At 39.9% G+C, this 20235-nt stretch overlaps 1 protein-coding gene across 19 annotated transcripts in view; it reads left to right on the top strand.

Annotated features, from left to right (window-relative positions):
* The window catches only part of DST (dystonin), a 496232-nt gene that overhangs the window by 363344 nt on the left and 112653 nt on the right, over positions 1 to 20235 (top strand). For all 19 annotated transcript variants that reach the window (XM_043591694.1, XM_043591680.1, XM_043591693.1 and 16 more), the window contains 8 exons: positions 406 to 558; positions 2240 to 2473; positions 2915 to 3181; positions 6489 to 7037; positions 8099 to 8275; positions 15203 to 15326; positions 18645 to 18853; positions 19477 to 19794. In XM_043591694.1, coding sequence (XP_043447629.1) covers positions 406 to 558; positions 2240 to 2473; positions 2915 to 3181; positions 6489 to 7037; positions 8099 to 8275; positions 15203 to 15326; positions 18645 to 18853; positions 19477 to 19794 — 2031 coding nt within the window. The remainder of the gene's footprint in view (positions 1 to 405; positions 559 to 2239; positions 2474 to 2914; positions 3182 to 6488; positions 7038 to 8098; positions 8276 to 15202; positions 15327 to 18644; positions 18854 to 19476; positions 19795 to 20235) is intronic.

Genomic DNA, 20235 nt, shown 5'->3' with positions numbered 1-20235 from the left:
TATACACGTATTAAGTATGTTCACAGACAAATCACAACTAACTTCTGTTTTGATATCCTTTTGCAGAATTAATTGTGTGTATCGCAGGTTTCAAGAGCTTAAGAAAATGGAATGTTTCTTCCTGTCGGTCAGAGGTTCCATCTCTTACACATATGCATGGCCAGTATTCTGCTGAGCAGTTTCATCCACACATCTCCTCCTTTGTATATGGGACATGCTTTCACTTTCTGTGTCACCTTGCTCAATTTGTTACCCCACTGCTATCATGTTTACAGCATACTCAGAAAATCTTGCAAGATATGTTCTGATTTTTCTATTAGAACTTGCAAAGTGTGTTCTAATTAGGAGTAATCACAATAGTTCATGTGCACACATTTAAGATGCTTTGATTTTGCCCCGCTTTAGATCGTGGCAGAGCGTCAGCAGGAGTACAAAGAGAAACTCCAAGGGATATGTGATCTCCTCACCCAAACTGAAAACCGCCTGATCGGTCACCAAGAAGCCTTTGTGATTGGAGATGGAACGGTCGAGTTGAAGGAGTACCAGTCCAAGCAGGAGGTAAAATTTGGTTTTGCATCAGCAGGTCTATGTTGCTGTTAAGTTTGATTGCTATTATTACCAAATCGTTTTAGCTTTTCTGAGCCAAGACATACTTAGATGGCTCCAGGCTTGAGCTTTAAACTTTATACCAAGAGTTACATTTCCATTTCAAGAAAGCCAGGTAATTTTCTTGACTGGTTTTGGTGAGATACTCAGGGAAGGAGATACAAAAGGAGGTTGCTAATGGAAATACCTTGTGTGAGGAGTTAAAACTTGGATGTATTTAAGCCCAGCTCATTCACTTGCACATCAGGTGAAATAGCCATTTATTTGGGCTCGTTCTCTTTCTTAACGCCTTCTTATTCCTTTCCTCTTTCTCTACAATTTGTTCCTTTTCGGTGAACAAATCGTGATGGCAGGTAAAGATATAATTTATATTGGTATCAGGAGAAAGAACACTCTCATTGTAACTAGTTAGCTCTTGGTTCAAATCCCAGACTCTTCCACACTGTTAGCTTTATAACCAAATCTGTTTGAGCCTCAGTTTCTTCATCGGTCACACTTCATTGATTTTAAGAGTTAAGTAAATACTGTGTGTTAATTAAGTGACTAGCACAGTTAATGTCACATAGTATTGGCTTAATAACTAGTATCTCTTTCAGTTCAAATGCTTCTGTTTTTGCAAGTTTTATTTATTTATTTTGAAAGAGAGAGAGAGAGCATGAGCAGGGGAGGGGCACAGAGAGGGAGAGAGAATCCCAAGCAGGCTCCATTCTGTCAGTGTGGAGCCTGATATAGGGCTTGAACTCCCAACCCATGAGATCATGATCAAATACTTCTTAGAATAATTTGATGAGGCTGAAATTAAAAATATGAAAAAATAATATGAAAGTTCAAACGGTGTAATATGAAGAACGAAAATGCAAAGTAAAGGAGGAAGAGAAGAATAAAAATTCCATAAAGAAATCTAGACTGAGAGGAGCTGTAACAGCTGGGGCAAAGAAGCAAACATTGCATTTTAGAGAGCTTTGGGGTTTAGAACTTAATGTTAGTTCACTGGGAGAACTACTTTGTTTTTATCCTGAGTAGAGATATATATTAAAATAAATGTAGGGGCACCTGGGTGGCTCAGTCGTCTGACTCTTGATTTTGGCTCAGGCCATGCTCTCACGGTTCGTGAGTTCGAGCCCCACGTTGGGCTCAGTGCTGACAGTGTGGAGCCTGCTTGGGATTCTCTCTCTGCCTCTCTCTCTGCTCCTCCCTGGCTCAGGCGTGCACGTGTGCGGGCACTCCCTCTCTTACTCACTGAAAAATAAATAAACTTAAAAAAATGTTTAGAAATTGAATAAAAATATTACCATGTATTTAAAAGCTCTTATAAATGTGCTCACATGATGTAAGAATACCTGGTGTGTGCCAATTTGTATAGATTATATTATTAAATTCATTATTTTCAGTGTTTTATAAACCGTATCCCTTTGTGAAATATGAAAATCTGACACCTTTCTTTAATGCTGTTTGAGATTTTGAATTATGTTAAATATTGTGATTTAAGTAACCAGCTCAACTCGACTATATTTTGTCAAACTCTGTATGCTAGATTCTCCTTGCTCACACCCTCTTTTGGAATTACAACTCTGGAAGAATTAAATAGGTAATCATTTAATAAGTTTTTTTTTGTTTTGTTTTGTGTTATAAGGAATTACAGAAAGATATGCAAGGAAGTGCACAGGCTTTGGCAGAAATAGTGAAAAATACAGAGAACTTCTTGAAAGAGAATGGTGAAAAGCTGTCACAAGAAGATAAGGCTTTGATTGAGCAGAAACTTAATGAAGCCAAGTTAAAGTGTGAACAGCTTAATCTAAAGGCAGAACAGTCAAAAAAGGAGCTGGATAAAGTTGTGACAACAGCAATCAAAGAAGAAACTGAAAAGGTCTTTATTCAAATATATGGTACACTGTTGCTTTGTTGAAAATGATTAGTGTAACAGCCACTTGAATTTTTAAGTGTTCCCAGGCAGCAGTAAGCAATGCTGAGCACCAGAGACTAGAATTCTGGGTTTCCAGTTATGTAAGTGACCAAATACTACAGAAGCTTAAAGAATTGGCTTTGTTTAACTTAAAAAAAAAAAAATTTAAGTGGGATTCTAAGACTTTCTACTTGGGAAATACATGAGGACTTATCAATTGTAGTTAAAATTTTTAAGGACAGTGGAAACTTCCAAGTAATTGCCTGTTGCTCTAAGGTTTAATTTCACTGCATTCAGTTTTCAGTGTGTGTCAGCTTTTAGTATCCCCACTCTAAAGTTAAATGATCTTAAAACTAGTGCCTCAGCCTGCATTCAGAATACCTACTGTGAACTTTCTCTGCCCAGGTTGCAGCTGTGAAGCAGCTGGAAGAGAGCAAAACCAAAATAGAAAACCTTTTGGACTGGCTGTCAAATGTGGACAAAGATTCAGAAAGGGCAGGGATGAGACAGAGACAGGTAATTGAACAGAACGGGACTCATTTTCAAGAAGGTGATGGCAAGTCAGCGATTGGAGAAGAGGATGAAGTTAATGGTAACTTGTTGGAAACTGATGTTGATGGACAAGTGGGAACCACTGAGGAGAATCTGAACCAGCAATACCAGAAAGTTAAGGTTGGTTATTTTACACATAGAGATATTGTCAAATTCTGTTTTTCAGGTCGGTTAAAGAGAGGAGCACCTGAGTTATCTTTCAAAGCCTTAATGACCAGGGCATCTGGGTGGTTCAGTCAGTTAAGCGTCTGACTTTTTTGTTTTGTTTTGTTTTAATGTTGATTTTTGACAGAGACAGAGCATGAGTGGGGGAGGGGCTGAAGAGAGAGGGAGACACAGAATCTGAAGCAGGCTCCAGGCTCCCAGCTGTCAGCACAGAGCCCGGCGCAGGGCTTGAATCCACGAAGCACGACATCATGACCTGAGCCGAAGTTGGATGCTCAACCCACTGAGCCAAGGCACCCCAAGCGTCCGACTCTTGATTTCAGCTTAGGGCATGATCTCAGTTAGTGAGATCAAGCCCCACATCGGGCTCTGCACTGACAGCGTGGAGCCTGCTTAGGATTCTCTCTCCCTCTCTTTCTGCCCCTCCCACTACCCTGCTCTCATGTTCATTCTCTCTTTCAAAATAAATTGTCTCTCAAAAACCGTTAAATGTCTCTCAAAAACATTAAAAACCTTAATGACCATTAAGAGTAAAGTCCCATTTTCTAGGTTCATCATGTCAAATGTAAGTTACTGTGAGAATTCTAAGTAACTCAAAAACAATGAGAAATCATTAGCTATGGCATTCTTCTAAGTGAAGCGACTTCTAAGGAATTGATAGAAGTAATAATAAGCTGATACTTATAGAGAAGTTATGGTGGGCCAAGTACTCTTCTTAGCTCTTTCCATCTCAACACATTCAGTCCACCCAGCTCCCTCTGAGGCTACATCCTACTCGTGATTCACAGGTAGGGAGACTGTAACTTTACAGAAGAAGTCACTTGCCCAAGTTTATATATCTAGTGAGGGCTGGAGTTTGGATTTAAAACTAGGCCATGAGCTCAGTTGCTGTGCTAAGTTCTACTCCATATTTGCAGACCAGCTCGCTGTGCACTCTTGAGCTCTCTCACGTTCTCCCTGAGCCTTGGCTCATCTCTATAGTCAAGGGCATTGCTGAGAAGAGGAATGAAAAGCCTTTTAAAAATTTGTGGTGTGAGTGTGAATTGAAGTGAACAGTAATGCTACCACAGAACCAAAGGCAACTTTGGAAAAACCTTTTTCACAGCGTCACACAATTGATCATTTTATTTCTGCATTTGGGTTTTGCAGTCAGATGACTGGACTTTGAGGCACTTTTGCAGTTTTGTGTGTTTTCCTCAATGTCCTTGTCTTTTGTAGTCTTTGGAATAGAATGCTGTCCGGGAGGTTTTTATATTACAGGAAATCTAAGTTAAACCAGAAGAAAAGTGGAAGTATTTATTATATTTATGGTTTCTGGGGGCTCTTACAGAACCTTGCTATAATTATTTCTTAAAATGAAAAACTTAATGAATTCCTTTAGGAATGCCTTATGAGTCCATTACATAGCAGTCAGGAAAGGTTAGTAACTTGACACAAGGAGTGAAAAATACGGGTGGGTGGATTGAGACATAAAGATGTTTCACTGCATGAGGTTTGCCTTCTGATCTTTTTGCTTCTAAGAATACGGACTCTGAAAGTGCTGTAGGAATTCCTGATGTCCTGGCAGAGTGGAGAGATAGCCCCAGTGCCTGTTTCTAGCTCTTTCTAGTTGTGCCACATGTCCTCAGCCATGGCATTTCTTCCTTCAGCCCGAGTTGCCTCACCTTAAAAGGAAGGGGGTGGATCAGAAATTTCTAAGGTGTTCTGTATGTCTAACTTACTATGTTCAGAAGACCCACTGGAGAATAGTATGTGGTTCCTTTTCAAATGCCAAAGACACAGTCTGTGGGAGAAATGTTCTTCAGACACAAATATTTATCTTGTGCCCACAGTGTGGCAGGCGTTGTTACGGATAGTGAGAATACAGGTAGTTCGCTGCTGACTAGTGGGGGATCAGACTTGAAAGTGAACAGTTGCCCTACAGCGGTGCTTCTCGGTCCTGTCTACTTCACAGCATATAGTTATTCTTATTTAGCCCTTGTTGCCAACACTGCTCTAGGTGCTTGGGATTCCCCAGTGAGCAAATGAAATTCCCTGTCATGGTGTTTGCATACTAGGAGAGTGAGGATGATAGGTCAGACAACAAATACCTAAATGTTATGCGATATGGGATGTTAGAAAGTGGTGAGGTTTTGCTGCGTTGGGTACAGGTGGGTGAGCGTGGGGCTGGGAGCCACTCTTCAGCATTAAATAGGATCATCTGAGTAGGCTGCATGAGAGGATGAGATCTGTGCGAAGACATAGAGAGGACATGTCAGAGGGGAAGGGGGTTGCGAGGCAGATACCTGCGGGAAGAACCATTTGGTGAGAACAGCCAGAGGAAGAGGTCCTAACAAGGTGCCTAACAAGGTGAGGGAAGAGGTAGTATTTGAGAGACTGGCGTGCCTCAAGTAGGGTGGGAGACAGCCAAGCAGTAAAAGAGCTCGGCGTTAATGTTACCAGGCCCTTTGACTCCCTGTAAACCATTATGAGAAATGTGGAAAATGACCCAAAAGGATTCTTCTCCTTTTTGCCACGTTTATATGGCATATTGCGGGGAATGGAAGAAGCTGCCATGGCTGGAGAGAAAGGGACTCCAGTGTATTTTAACCCCTGGTACGTGCCAGGCTCGTCAGCAGGTATTCTACACGTGTGACCTCATGTACTCCTTTCAGCAAACCCATGACGTGCAGGGGTAATTGTCTCCATTCTCCCCATGCAGGAAGCTGAGGGCCAGAGAAGCAAAGTAGCTCCAGCATTCTCTTTGATCTCATTGGGCTCCTCTGAATGTGTATTGTTCTCGCTTAATTGTTGTCATGGGATTTTTATAGCTTTAAAAGGAACAAATTCTCTTTTTCCTATGTATGTGTCTTTTCAGGATCATTTCTTAATTAAAATATTGTATTTATCTGCTCAATAATTGGCTGAAGACATTAGCAGTCCCTTTAAGGTGATTGTGAGGAAGCAGTGAGTAAATTGAGATCATACTGTAGATGTTTGTTTTAGACGTGGAAGAGAAATTCATTACATTTTTTCCAAACTTCTCAAAAACAGTACTTGTCCTATGTGATCATCTAAGTACTTTCTAGAGAAGATTGGGAAACCTCCTCAGAAGTAAGGTTAGAGTGGTCAGAGCATGCTCTTCTGAAATGCACCAGTACACGGGATACACTGTGCACCTTGACAAGGTTAATGAGAAGCAAGTCTGTCAGTCCTGGGCTCCTGACACCTCAGTGTCACCCCATCGCCGCTCTGACCTTACGGCTGATTTGTTTTCACGCAGGCCCAACATGAGAAGATCGTCTCTCAGCACCAAGCAGTCCTCATGGCCACTCAGTCTGCACAAGCCTTGCTTGAGAAACAGGGTCACTATCTCTCTCCTGAGGAAAAAGAGAAACTGCAGAAGAACATGAAGGAACTGAAAACACATTATGAGACCGCACTGGCCGAGTCGGAGAAGAAAATGAAATTAACGCATTCTCTGCAGGAAGAATTAGAAAAGTTCGATGCAGATTATAGCGAGTTTGAACACTGGCTGCAGCAGTCAGAACAAGAACTGGAAAACCTGGAAGCAGGTGCTGACGACCTCAGTGGTTTAATGACCAAACTGAAACGGCAGAAGAGTTTCTCAGAAGACGTCATTTCTCACAAAGGGGACTTGAGGTACATCACAATTTCTGGAAACAGAGTGTTAGAAGCGGCCAAATCTTGCAGCAGGAGAAGCGGCAGTAGCAAGGCTGACCAGGACAATATTGATACTTCTGCAACCCACAGAGAAGTCCAGAGAAAATTGGATCATGCTACCGATCGCTTCAGGTCTCTCTACTCGAAGGTAATTTCATTTTTAAGGGAAGATCAGACTATGACTAGAGTTTTCACCCTGTCCCTCTTAACTTTTGTTTTGGAATTAGAGGCGAGAAATCTAAGAACTGAAGCAGAGGAAATAAGGTGGTTTCATCCTCATTCCGTCTTTCTTATGCATGTGCTTTACTTCTGCAAACGTGTTTAAAGGTTAGGAGCCTAAAGTTATACCTAGTTAGTGTTTTGAGATGCATTTTCCAGGCAGCCTGAACTCTAGAATGCCAGCATCTGATTTGACCACCAGGTGGCGTATATGTTTTGGTTCCGAGCCCAAAGCGTGGCTTGCTAATTTGCTTGCTAATTTGCATCCTCTCAGGCTTGGGAGGTGACGTTTCATCTCGGATAATTCCCTTCACATATATGACTCTTGTTTGTTTTGCAGATATCTTTGATCAGTGCACTATTTTAATACTTAATGGCTAACAGACTGTTTCAGCTTCTTCTTGTGGACAAGCAGAAGAGTTCTGTTTAAAAACAAAACAATACGAAGAACATTTCCCTGTTTACAGTATAAGCTGAACACACTGGCCAAGTTGCACAGATGGTTTGAAGAGCATCATTGATTATTGGCCTTTGCTTCATTCTGATCTAGATTATTTGTCCTCCTTGTGCAACATCAGTCTTGTGTAACATATGAGTGATTTATTATAAGCACTTTGAAAACCTTTCCATCAAATACATGGCTGTACACATGGTGTATAAAACTCCTTGGGAATGTGCCCTGGTAGATTTGCCTCCTCTGGTGATTGATTCCTAAATCCTTTGTTCTGGGGTAAGACCCAGATCTTGTAAATATGTTTTTGAATTGGTATAAATCTAGAACTACCTCTTTGTTTTTATTGTTACTCTTTGAAGATGCTTCTGCATGTAAAAGAGAAAATCTTAGTCCTGTAGGTTTCGCGAACTTTGGCTAAAGTCTGGTGTTTTCCAGGTTGCATTACTCATAGGTCCTAAGGTTTTTAATACATGCGAAGATAGTGGGATTTTAATCCCCCACGCTTTTTTTCTTCTGATTTTTTTTTTTTTTTTTAGTGCAATGTCCTCGGGAATAATCTTAAAGACTTGGTGGATAAATATCAACACTATGAAGATGCCTCATGTGGACTTCTTTCTGGGCTCCAAGCCTGTGAGGTCACAGCAAGCAAACACTTATCTGAACCTATTGCTGTGGACCCTAAAAATCTGCAAAGGCAATTAGAAGAGACCAAGGTAAGAGAGAGAGCAAGAAAGAAAGAGAAAAGTGAGAGATCAACCCTTCTGTCGTCTTACTGAAAGCCATCCGTCTCCCCACACTTGTGCAATGGTTTCACATAGGAAAGGGGAATAAAGTATGGGAAAAGTACTTGTCTTTCTTTTTTTTTTAATTTTTTTTTCAACATTTATTTATTTTTGGGACAGAGAGAGACAGAGCATGAATGGGGGAGGGGCAGAGAGAGAGGGAGACACAGAATCGGAAACAGGCTCCAGGCTCTGAGCCATCAGCCCAGAGCCTGACGCGGGGCTTGAACTCACGGACCGTGAGATCGTGACCTGGCTGAAGTCGGACACTTAACCGACTGCGCCACCCAGGCACCCCAAGTACTTGTCTTTCTAAAGGGAGGTGCAACTCTAATTCACCATCCAGTTCAGTTCTCTTTCTAATAAGATTGTTTTTTCCACTGTTGTTTAACTGTTGGATGTTGCTGTTATGGCTGACATCCCACTGCTCCCTCCTCCCTAAAGAAAAACCACTATTGCCCTGGCCACTTACTTATCTTTACACTTCTTTATTTTGTTCGTTGCAAGTAAGTTCCATGAAGGTAGGTGTGTTTTCCTCCGTTTTGCTCACTGCTACCTCCCCAGCACCTGGAAGAGTACATGGTCCAAAGTGGGTACTCAGTAAATACTTGTTCAAGAATGAACAGGTGAAAAGGAAGAATGGATGTCACTGTCCCATCTGGGGTCTGAGGGCCAGGATTGGTGTTCCTATTGAGTATCCCTGTAATTCTTAGAGACATAAACTTCAGTTATTACCTAGCACAGTTCTCAAAAAGTCTACCTGCTCTTCAAAAAATGCAGGCTTGGTGTCAGACTGAATAATTGAAGTCTTGGAATACCCACAATGGAAGAGTGGGTATTAATCTTCAATTTAATGCGTATATTATTTATTTTTCAAAAAAAATTAAGTTTATTTATTTATTTTGAGAAAGAGAAAGAGTGCACAAACAAGGGAGGGAGAGAGAGAGAATCCCAAACAGGCTTCTTGCTGTCAGCACAGAGCCCAAAATGGGACTTGAACTCACGAACTGGGAGATCATGACCTGGGCTGACATCAAGAGCTGGAGGCTCAACCGACTGAGCACTTGTGCAACCGAAAGCCTATTTTAAAATCTTAATGTAGTGAGATAACTTTTGAAGTGTTTTACTCCTGTTCCATGTGACTGATAATTTTGAATTTGAAAGTTTCATTTCATAAATCTGTTCTGTCTTTTCTTTTAGCAGGTGGGTAGCAGTCACTTATTGCTGCTGTAGCTAGAAAGTAAACACAGTATTGTCCGTTAAACAACTACAGTTCAGAGTTTAGTTGCCTCTGTTAGTTACAGAATCAAAAAATCATTATTATTGTGCTGTTACAAGGAAAACAGGTACTGTAATGTTAGTTACTGCCTGAGACTGGCAGCTTCTGCCTGGAGGTCATACCAGAGTGAAATGTGGCAGGTTAAGGCCAAGGCAGAGAGATGGGGATGGGAAGCACGGGATGAAAGGAGGGAGGTGAGGTGCCCGGAGGAGAGGAGAGTGGAGGGCGCTGCTTCTGTCTTTACTCACGGTCACATTAGGCACCCGGGAGAGGTCCAGTTCCAGGTCAGAATCCCTGCAGTGGTGCTGCCTCCCGGGGTTGTTTCCTTCCTTTAGATGTGCATTATCAGTCCTGGACCTCTTTGCTTTTACCCTTTCTTTCTTTCTTTCCCACGAGCACTGGAACAAATCTGCCTTAATTAAGTTTTCAGGTCACACTTGATTATGTGTCAAAAGACAGTATGGCTCAGTGGGTTGAGCATCTGACTTCAACTTACGTCATGATCTCACAGTTCATGAGGTCAAGTCCCACATCGGGCTCTGTGCTGACAGCTCAGAGCCTGGAGCCTGCTTCGGATTCTGTGTCTCCCTCTTTCTGCCCCTCCCCCGCTCATGCTCTCTCAAAAAGAAATAAAACATTAAAAAAAAGTTAGGTGCTTTTAGTATAGGAAAGTATATAAAATACAACACATTTCAAGTTAGGTCTCTATCAGGAAACTGATTACATACTATATGAAAGTAATTTTTTTATAACTGGAGCAAAAAGAGAAAGAAAAACCCCAAAGAATGCTATGGCTTTTAAGTTAAACAGATACATGGATTAATTCTAAAACAGGAAAACTTACTTGGTATGTGTTGTGGAAGAAGATTCTTTCAGTCACAAGGCAGCCAAAGAAATAGTAAAGAGGAGAGCAATGTCTCAAAGGAGATTAAATTCTAATTAAGCCACAGCATAATTTAAAAAATTAAATGTGCAATTGAAGTTGTTCTTGGCATACGTTCATATTTTCCTCACAGATGATCTCAGCATGTAGCAAGGATAAATTTTTATGAGGGTTGGGTAGTCTCCATTTCTTTCATTTTTATTAACATGTAAAATTATTTTTCTTTAACAGTAATATAAACACATAAGACTACCACATTTTGTTTTGTCTACATTTGCAATGCTAACATATTCTATTGGGCAGATAATGTGATTTGGGGGTACCCAAGTCGGTTCATGTGAAATAATTCTCCCAATAGCACATTGTCATTATCATTATTATTCAAATGACTGTTAGCTGAGTTGTCTGCACTCTGATACCACTGAGCTATAATGACCTCCTCAGGATCGGCTTCCAGGAAAATCCATGGACCAAACAAAATTGTTGTCCCATCTGAGGCACAGAAAGACAGGATTTGGGGACCAGCTGAGAGGCCTCGGTTTGGGAGCAGGTGTGGAGCTAGGTCATGCTGCCTGGCAGTATCCACCCTGTAGCCTTGCCTTGATCTCAGGGATAGTGTCAAGTCAGGAATCTTCTATGAGTTGGACAAGTGCCCTTTACAGATTTCACGCTTCTCTGGTCCAGGCAAGGGGCCCAAGGTCATAATCTTTCAGTATTTCCGGTCATAGATGCTCTTTCATGTTTTAATGTCATTGAGATCCATTAAAAACTACATATGGTACCCTTTTGACTATTTTAATTTGCAGTTTTATCCTAAAGTAGTATTGTAAACCGCTGCTATCACCAAATTATAACCCAATACATGTTGGGAATTAAAAACTGTTGACTCTCTTAAACATAATTATGCAGAGAAAAGACGTGGGATGTTTTGAAAGGGAGAGGGGAAGAAAAAAAATGCTTCTTTTGTAATCCATTTCTAAGTTTTAGGATGTTTAGTAGGGCCATCTTTGGTATTGGATGTTTTTGTAGAACTTTGACACATATTTATTTGGTAGACATTTATGTGCTAGGCCCACTGTAAGATTTTGTGAAGACACAGATGTTGAAACCCTGATTCTCCCCTTGGAGAGTGCACATTCTAAAAAAATCTGTTTTTGGAGGTATCCATAACCTTATTCCATCTCTTAAATAAGCATGCAATGCAGGTAAGCTGTGTCTTAGATTTCAGTCTGGTTCTAGGTAAAGTTCCTGTCTTGAGGAATTTTTTATACTTTCTATAACTAAACATCTGGAAGAATTTCCTAGACAGACCCACTCTGACACAGATTCTTTGGCTTCTTGGGACAACGTTAGGATCTGGTATACAGATCACAAATCACAGGTTGGCCACAGCTTAGTGGGCCTTTTGACATATATGTACTGCCCATATGTCATTTAAGTTTTCTTGAATATAAAAATTAGTGGAGGAAATAGTTGTGATTGGCTGTAGGCATTTGCTTTAGTCTGAAATGAAGGCTGAAACAGAAGAGGATCTTTCTGGATCTTATACTTGATATTTTTATTTATTTTCATTCATTTACTTATTCTAGAAATGTTATATGCCAGACATTGTGTAGGCAGTGATAAAAGGAAGCTGAATGGAATGAATTCCTAGTTTTCAAGGAGGTTACAGTTTAAAAGAAGAGACAAACCCAGTAATATTCACAGGGCATTTATGGGAGAACCTGCAGGGAGTACTTAGAACTAGGGCTGAAGAGAAAGTTAGGAGGGTTACCAGCTGACTATGAAAGGGTGAATAAGAGGCCAGGCTCAGGATAACAGGGAGGGGTAGGTTGCATGAGAAGGTTAGTATGTAGAGATGTTAAACATTGGGTCCAGCCTGAGCAAAATAGCTGTGTTGTTGGACATTTCTGGAACAGGAGGTGGAAGATGATATTGAAGATAGAATTAAGGAATAGATTTCATCGGACCTTTTAGAGTATACTCAACCCTTTTTTATGAAGGCACTGGGAAGCTACTGAAAGATTTTAAAGAGAGGAGTGATCTAGTCAGTATATATTTTAGATAGAACACATTGGGGAGGCTATATCAGGGAAGACACTGGAGACAGGGAGCACAGTTAGGATGCTTTTTTGAGTTGAGTGAGAGATTATCCTGCAGTGATCCCGAAATACAGAACAGAGGTCTGATTAAAGAAAAAACAGAAACACCGTTAAGCAGGTAAAATTGTCAGGGCCTGGTGGTGGATTTGCATGTGGAAAGGAGGGTTGAGGGAGAGTCTAGGAGGAGCCTCAGAGTTACTACTTGGATCACCTGATGCAACACCAGGAGACTTGCAGGTGTAGGGGATGAGATGATGAGTTCAGATTTAGTGTTTTGAGTCTGTGGTGACTGTTTACACCCAGATGGAAATGATCAAGAGCCAGTTGGAAACCTGGGCCCATGGCCAGGGATGAGTTCATCTACAGTTGGACATAGGGGAATTTGAATTTGAAATCCGAATGTGAGACTGGAAGAGGACCTTGAGTAGCTTCAGTGAAATGAAAGCCAAGCATGGGGCCCATGTGGACAGTGGCCCATTTAGACACAGCTACGTCAGAGGGGTTAGGAATGCCGGGCCAAACTTCTGGAAGACTTATCTGTGGTTCTTGCCTCTACTTCTCTCTTTGTCCTACCTGTTGAGCTGCATCTGCTTAGAGAAATGGGGGCTTCTCTTCAGATTCAAGGTTATAGTATCCTTTCTAAAGCAGATGACATTAATAACATTTTCCACTTTCTGTCTTCCTGTAACCTTTGGGGACAGAATTGTTCCAGCGATTTCCATCTCCTTGATGATAGGTTTTTTGTGTTTGTTTTTTCCCTTCTCATCACTTACGTAGAACTCTCTGTGATTCCTTATGGCCTTCTTCTCCAGTGTTTTCCCACTTTCTTCTCTAGCAGTCTCACCATGGGTCTTGGCTTCCAGTGCTTTATGTCTAGTTCCAGCCTGTGTTCAGAGTCAACTCCCTTTCCAACTTCAGTTTTTTTTTCTTTTTTTTTTAATTCTTTTTTTAATGTTTATTTATTTTGAGAGAGTGTGCAAGTGGGGAAGGGGCAGAGAGATAGGAAGAATCCCAAGCAGGCTCTGCATCATCAGTGCAGAGCCTGATGGAGGGCTTGATCCCACAAACTGCAAGATCATGACCTGAGAAATCAAGAGTCAGATGATTAACCGACTGAGCCACCCCGACACCCTTGGGTTTTTTTCCTATATGAGGGTCCTAAGAGTACTTTGAAGTCATAAATTCCCAGACTCTCCTTTGCTCCCACTTTCACTTACAAATTCCATTAATTACCTAGGCTCAAAAACTCTGGATATTTCTCTTGTCTTTTCTCTTGTTCCTGCCCCCTCAAGCAGTGATGTCTGATAGAACATTCTGTGATGGTGGACGTATTCTGTAATCTCTCCATTGTGGTAACCACTCCTCACCCTTGGCTACTTAGTGCTTGAAATGTGGCTGGTGCATCTGAGGAATTGAATTTTTAATTTTGTTTGATTTCAATTAATTTTAAATTTAAAAAGCCCCATGTAGTTAGTGGCTATCATATGACACAGCACAGTGTTAGATAACCAGTTATCAAGTGCTGTGGTCCCTCCCCTACTCCATCACCAATTCTACCTTCCCAGTCCAGAACACTGCCTCTCAACTGCTTAAGTTGCCCCTAACTGGTGTCTCTCCCTCATTTCTTACCCATTTAGTTTATCCCACACAGTGCTACAAATTTAGCCTTCTCTTAAGACAGCTCTGAGCATGTCAGTCCCTATTCAAAAGCCCTGAATAACTTTCCATTGCTGCAGGGTAAAATGTAAACTCCTTAGCAGACATTTGAAGCCTTCCCGGTCCTGGTACTGTTTATTCACCCATACACATTCTCTAACTGGTTGGGACCCTCCCCTTCTCCTAGGATGTTTCTGTCCCCATCTGTCCCTCTGCAGGGAGCTGTTACCCCTCTCCACTCCTGCATGCCTCAATCTACGTTTTCTTCAGGACTTACCTCAGTCTCACCACCATGGAGGTGGATGTCAGTTCCCTTCCCAGTTATTCCTCTTCTCAGTTTCCAGTAGCACTTAACACTTTCTGACTGTCAGATCCTTGTGGGTGAGCTTTATGTCTGGTTTGTTTGGGTTTTTTTTTTTTTTTTTTTTTTTTTGGATCTTCACAAACATAGCAAGGTATTTTGGATTTGTTAGATGTTAAGTAACTTTTGTTGAATAAACAGATATAAACATGATTTTGTATTGAAATGGAAATCCCTAATTGTTTCCTTACTTGGAGTCAGAGTCCCAGAGGTTTTTTGTCAGGTTGATTTTTGTTGTTGTTTTCTGGTGGTTAGTGAGGGTATCCTCTGAAGTCTCAAAGTGGGGACTCAAGGGGATCTCAGGCTAGAGGTAGAGGGTTGCAAGATCGAGAATCAGGCCACGTATCATGAACATATGCTCAAGGGTTAATTTCAAGACTGAATTTGTATTATCCTGACTGGTTGATGTCTTTGCTAACACCACTTTATAACTGGCCTTACTCTAAGGACTCTAAGTTTGTAATGATGAAGAGATTATTCTGTCCAATTTAACTTTATCTTACTGTAAGCAATTTTTTTATACTGGAAATATACCATTTAGTCCTACTGAGTATAACTGAGGCATTCAATCCTCCAGGCTCTGCAAGGGCAGATATCCAATCAGCAGGTGGCTGTAGAGAAACTGAAAAAAACGGCCGAAGTCCTTTTAGATGCCAGAGGATCTTTACTTCCAGCCAAGAATGAGATCCAGAAAACACTGGGTGAGTATTGATTTCCTTGTTCACTTTCTCCCGGGTAAATCCTTTTTTTTTTTTTTTTAATTTTTTTTTTAACATTTATTTATTTTTGAGACAGGGAGAGACAGCATGAACGGGGGAGGGTCAGAGAGAGAGGGAGACACAGAATCTGAAACAGGCTCCAGGCTCTGAGCTGGCAGCACAGAGCCTGACGCGGGGCTCGAACTCACGGACCGTGAGATCATGACCTGAGCCGAAGTCGGATGCTTAACCGACTGAGCCACTCAGGCGCCCCATCTCCCGGGTAAATCCTAAATGAAGATATTCTGATATGGAGAACACGTTCACTAGTGTGTATTGTGTTGTTTATGGCCTTTCACTGTGAAATGGTGCTTCTCAATCTGGGAAGAGGCATGGCTTTTCTCGGCACGTATATTGGGAGTGGGGGTTGTATTCTTTGAGAGGAGTATATTTAAAGTTTAGTTTTATTTTTAGAAAATGTAACAGAAACTCTATGTAATATTCACCACAGGAAGTAGAACTTCAGATTCTTTTGGTTGATGGCATTGGGCAGAGCTAGCCTCTAATCCTGTAGCCAAAAGAGACTCCCTGGAGGGTCTGTCTTTGTTGAAAGCAGGAGCGTGGGGCTAAGAGATGTGCTTTAAACCAACATTTCCAGCTCTCCATTTTCTAGAAGCCTTTGAGGGGTCTCACAGGGTTCCAGTTGCCCCAGTTCTTTGGTGATACTAGAAACTTGTATCCAGTTATGTTGGTGCTTTTGTGCCCTCTCAGAGTCAACATTTCTTAAGAAAAGAGCTATTGCATGTTATTCTTCGTATCCACTCTTAATGTTTAGTTTATAGTAAATGCACAGTGGGGGTATCGATAAATGCTTGCTGTCTTACTGTATGTTTTGCTTTGACTTTGCTGCTTTTCATATTATTTAATGTGTGGTTTCAGGTTATTATATATTTCTACATGTGAAATAGAAAACTTAATGTTTTATACGATAATTGGGCCTGTGTTTTCACATCAAAGAAAGTGTGAATTAAAATCTGAGCAGAAATTTTAGATGAAGAGAAGGACGAAGCTTTGCTTTTCTAAAACTGCTCTGTAGAAGGAAAACTTTTTTTACATTCTTAAAGATGTCTAAACTTCTTTGATCACGCACCTCTATCAAATAATTTTCAGCATACACCCTCATATATGCATGTGTATTTATAAGTTACGTACATGTTACTGTCTTATTGCATTATGTGTATTATAATTATAAAATACAAAAACATAACATTTTAAAGTATAAGGTAAAAAATATGAATGGAAGGTCTAACATTTTGTTCCTATATACCAGTGTACCATTTTGACATCCCACATTTGCATCCAACTGCTTTAAAGACTTGGGCACAGAGATTTGGAGAAGAAAGAAAGACTATGTTATATGTGTTGCTGTTATTTGCAGAGGCATTTTGACATTTTTCCCACTGTTAATTGTACATAGTCTCATTTTTATTAGTTTAAAACTCCACATATTACACATTATTTTAAGACTTAAAATTTTTATGTGGTATAAGTTTCTAGGAATATGTGAAAATATATTTAAGAGAGGAATTTCTCTAAGATCTATGTGACCTCTAAGAAAACCAACCACTTAAAAAATTAATATTCTTACAGTAGATTTCATTTTGTCACTTTTTATAAAACAATATTCACTTAGTAAAAGCAAGAATTGACTTCGGTGACAGTATTTGATCACTAAGAAATACGAAAATAGTAACATTCAAGATGTGTTAATTTTATTAAAATAGCTGACTTTGTGTGGGACGTCCCTTAGCAAGGCTAAACAGATTGCCTACGTTACCCTGCTGATGCACAGAATTGCCCATTTGAGAAGCAGTTCACCTGGTAATCAATCACTACGTGCAATTCAGAGTATCTTCTCTTGTGACTTTCAAAGCAGGGCTTGTATTTGAACTTGCTGCTTGTTTTGTCTGCTGATAGAATCTTGTTGCATATTCAGTGCACTCCCCTATGCCCCCCACTCCACTCCGCCTCCACATTCTCAGGGCTTCATTATGTTCTGTGGCAGAAGCATGATTGTCTCTTTAAATTAAATTTAACCTCTCAATTTAGTGAAAATTTGTCAAACTGTTTTCTCATTATATATTAAAACAATCAAAGGGAAATATTGCTTACATAGATTATGTTCCATGGACCAAACACAACGTGTAAAATATTTCACTTTTAGAGAGGGGTTTCAGGTCAAAGTTTTCTGCTAACTGCACATACAATGTATCCAACTAAAGCATTCAGAAGTAATTAAAATATGTTTCAAATTATTGTACAGTGAGTGACAAATTGATGATTATTCCAGAGAGAGATTAATACATTTAAAATCATTGTTCTTTGAACTTTTTTTGGTCTGCAGTACAGAATGTAGGATGTTAAAATATAGAACTTTATATTTGAGTGAAAAATTGGCTAGAATGGGCTGTTTTTTTTAGCATCTTAATTGAAAAGAAAGTTAATCTCATCTGAGATAGGTCAAGCTGTTAACATTTATTTTTCCCTTTTGTCTGCTATCAAACTTTTCAAATACATTCTATTTATATTTTAGAAGCATAACCTCAACCCTCTTTATTTTGAGTGAATTTTCATTATCTGTTTTCTGATTATATTTATTTTCTCATGTTTGGATCTGTCAATTTCTGTGCATTTGAGTACTTTGCTTAGGATGTGAAGGATGACAGAAGCTTAATTGTGTGTGTGTGTGTGTGTGTGTGAGAGAGAGAGAGAGAGAGAGAGAGAGAGAGAGGGAGGGATGGGAGAGAGACAGAGAATGCATATGTGTACATGGGAGAGATAACTTTTTATATGTGAGGGTTAATTCTTGATAAATCTTTTTATAGCTGTGTATTGTTTCTTGAGAATAGCTGTATCTGACTGTCACCTTTACCCCCCCATATAGTTACCAAGTATGGCTAATTTGAAATGTCAGGTTGAGAACCAATATTTATTCCAAACATCAGCAGTTTAGACCACTTAACAGTCTCTGCGACAATTCAAATATTTATGCATCCAAAAATCTCTTTTCAAATGCAGATGGCATATATTTGAACTATTTTTTAAGAAATAATTCTTTTTTTTATATTCCACTGAGATGCTTTCCTTCTTTTTTTAAGTTTTTAGATGGTGCTCTGATTATGTATTTTGAATTTATCATTTAAACTTTTTCCTTTTTCCAATTTTGGTATGGAAGTTTTGTGACTCACCTTAGTGTATTTTTGAAAAGGAATAGGTCAAAGAGAACTTCATGGTTAACATTTCCTGATCTCTTTGGATTAGATGACATTGTTGGGAGATATGATGATCTGTCCAAGTCTGTTAATGAACGAAATGAAAAACTCCAGATAACCTTGACCCGCTCACTGAGTGTGCAGGATGGCCTGGATGAAATGCTGGACTGGATGGGAAGTGTGGAAAGTTCTCTGAAAGAACAAGGTCAAGTGCCCTTAAACTCTGCTGCTCTTCAGGATGTGATCAGTAAAAACATTGTAAGTGACATTTAAAAAGAAAAAAAAAACACTTTTAGATGAAAAAAAAATGTTTAAAAAGTCCCAAGAAGGGGTAGATTTAAGATCAATTTAAGGATATAGAAAAAGGGGTTTCCTGAGTATAACTGGACAGTATTGCTTGCACCAAAACACATGTGTCAGAACAGTTTTTCTGTGAAGAAGTATAGAGAGAGCTTTGTATACTTTTTCATGAGTGTAATTCATTTCAGAGGGCTTACACATACATGAGCCCTATCGTGTGTATCACAGCTTCAGCCAGCTGCACATGAGGTTAATCAGATCAATCTTGTTGTTGTCTAGCCTTTTAAAAATGAGGACCATGGATAATCCCAGGGCTCCATTAGATCCCAGGGGCTGCTGAGTAGCAGCCGCCTCCTGCCTTGCTCAGGCAACTTGCCAGCTGTTCTCCAGTCTCTCTTGAAGAGATTTGGGATTGTGTTCCTCCAGGGACAGATCAGACTTGTCAGTCAGTTCCAACGTTAACTTGCCTCAGTCACAGGTGGTTCAAGCTCATGTTTTTATGAATAGTGATGTTTTTAACACTCTGTGATACTATTTGTAAACATCATTGTGAAACATACACATTATTTGGTTCATTTCAGATGTTGGAACAGGATATTGCAGGTCGTCAGAGCAGTATAAATGCCATGAATGAAAAAGTGAAGAAATTTATGGAGACCTCAGACCCATCCACTGCATCCTCACTGCAGGCCAAGATGAAAGACTTGTCTGCTCGGTTTTCAGAAGCTAGTCATAAACACAAAGAAAAACTGGCCAAGATGGAGGAGCTCAAAACCAAAGTAGAACTCTTTGAGAACCTCTCAGAAAAGCTCCAAACGTTTTTAGAAACAAAAACTCAGGCTCTTACTGACACAGATGTGCCAGGAAAAGACGTTAGTGAATTGTCTCAATATATGCAGGTGTGTCTTCCTTAATAATCACGAGGTTAATCAAGTATATTAACATTTAAGACCAGCTCATACATGTATTAGCGAAATTATAATTAACGATCATTATTAATGCTGATAGATTGCTGATAGATTAATTGCTGATAGATTGGTAAGGATCTGTGCTTCCCTCCTTTAAAAATCCCAAACCCCATCTTCTCCTTAACATGTTTTGCTCATTGATTAGAAATGAACACCATGTCTCACATACACAGTTTGCACATATTAAAGATCTTAAAAGTACCTTATATGCCAGAACCCACAAAAAGTATGAAGAGTACGTTTTTAAATTAAATAAATTTACTATGTTATCTTTCAAACAGCCTACTGCATGTTTATTTATATTTAGAGTACTGACTACAGGCGGGATCATTCTTCTGTGAAATTCTGAGGAGAGCCATTCTGGTTCCATAC

Source organism: Prionailurus bengalensis, chromosome B2 (assembly GCF_016509475.1).
Source record: "Prionailurus bengalensis isolate Pbe53 chromosome B2, Fcat_Pben_1.1_paternal_pri, whole genome shotgun sequence".
Lineage (NCBI taxonomy): Eukaryota > Metazoa > Chordata > Mammalia > Carnivora > Felidae > Prionailurus > Prionailurus bengalensis.
Note: the sequence above shows the minus strand (reverse complement) of the source record. Positions and strands in the feature narration are given on the sequence as shown.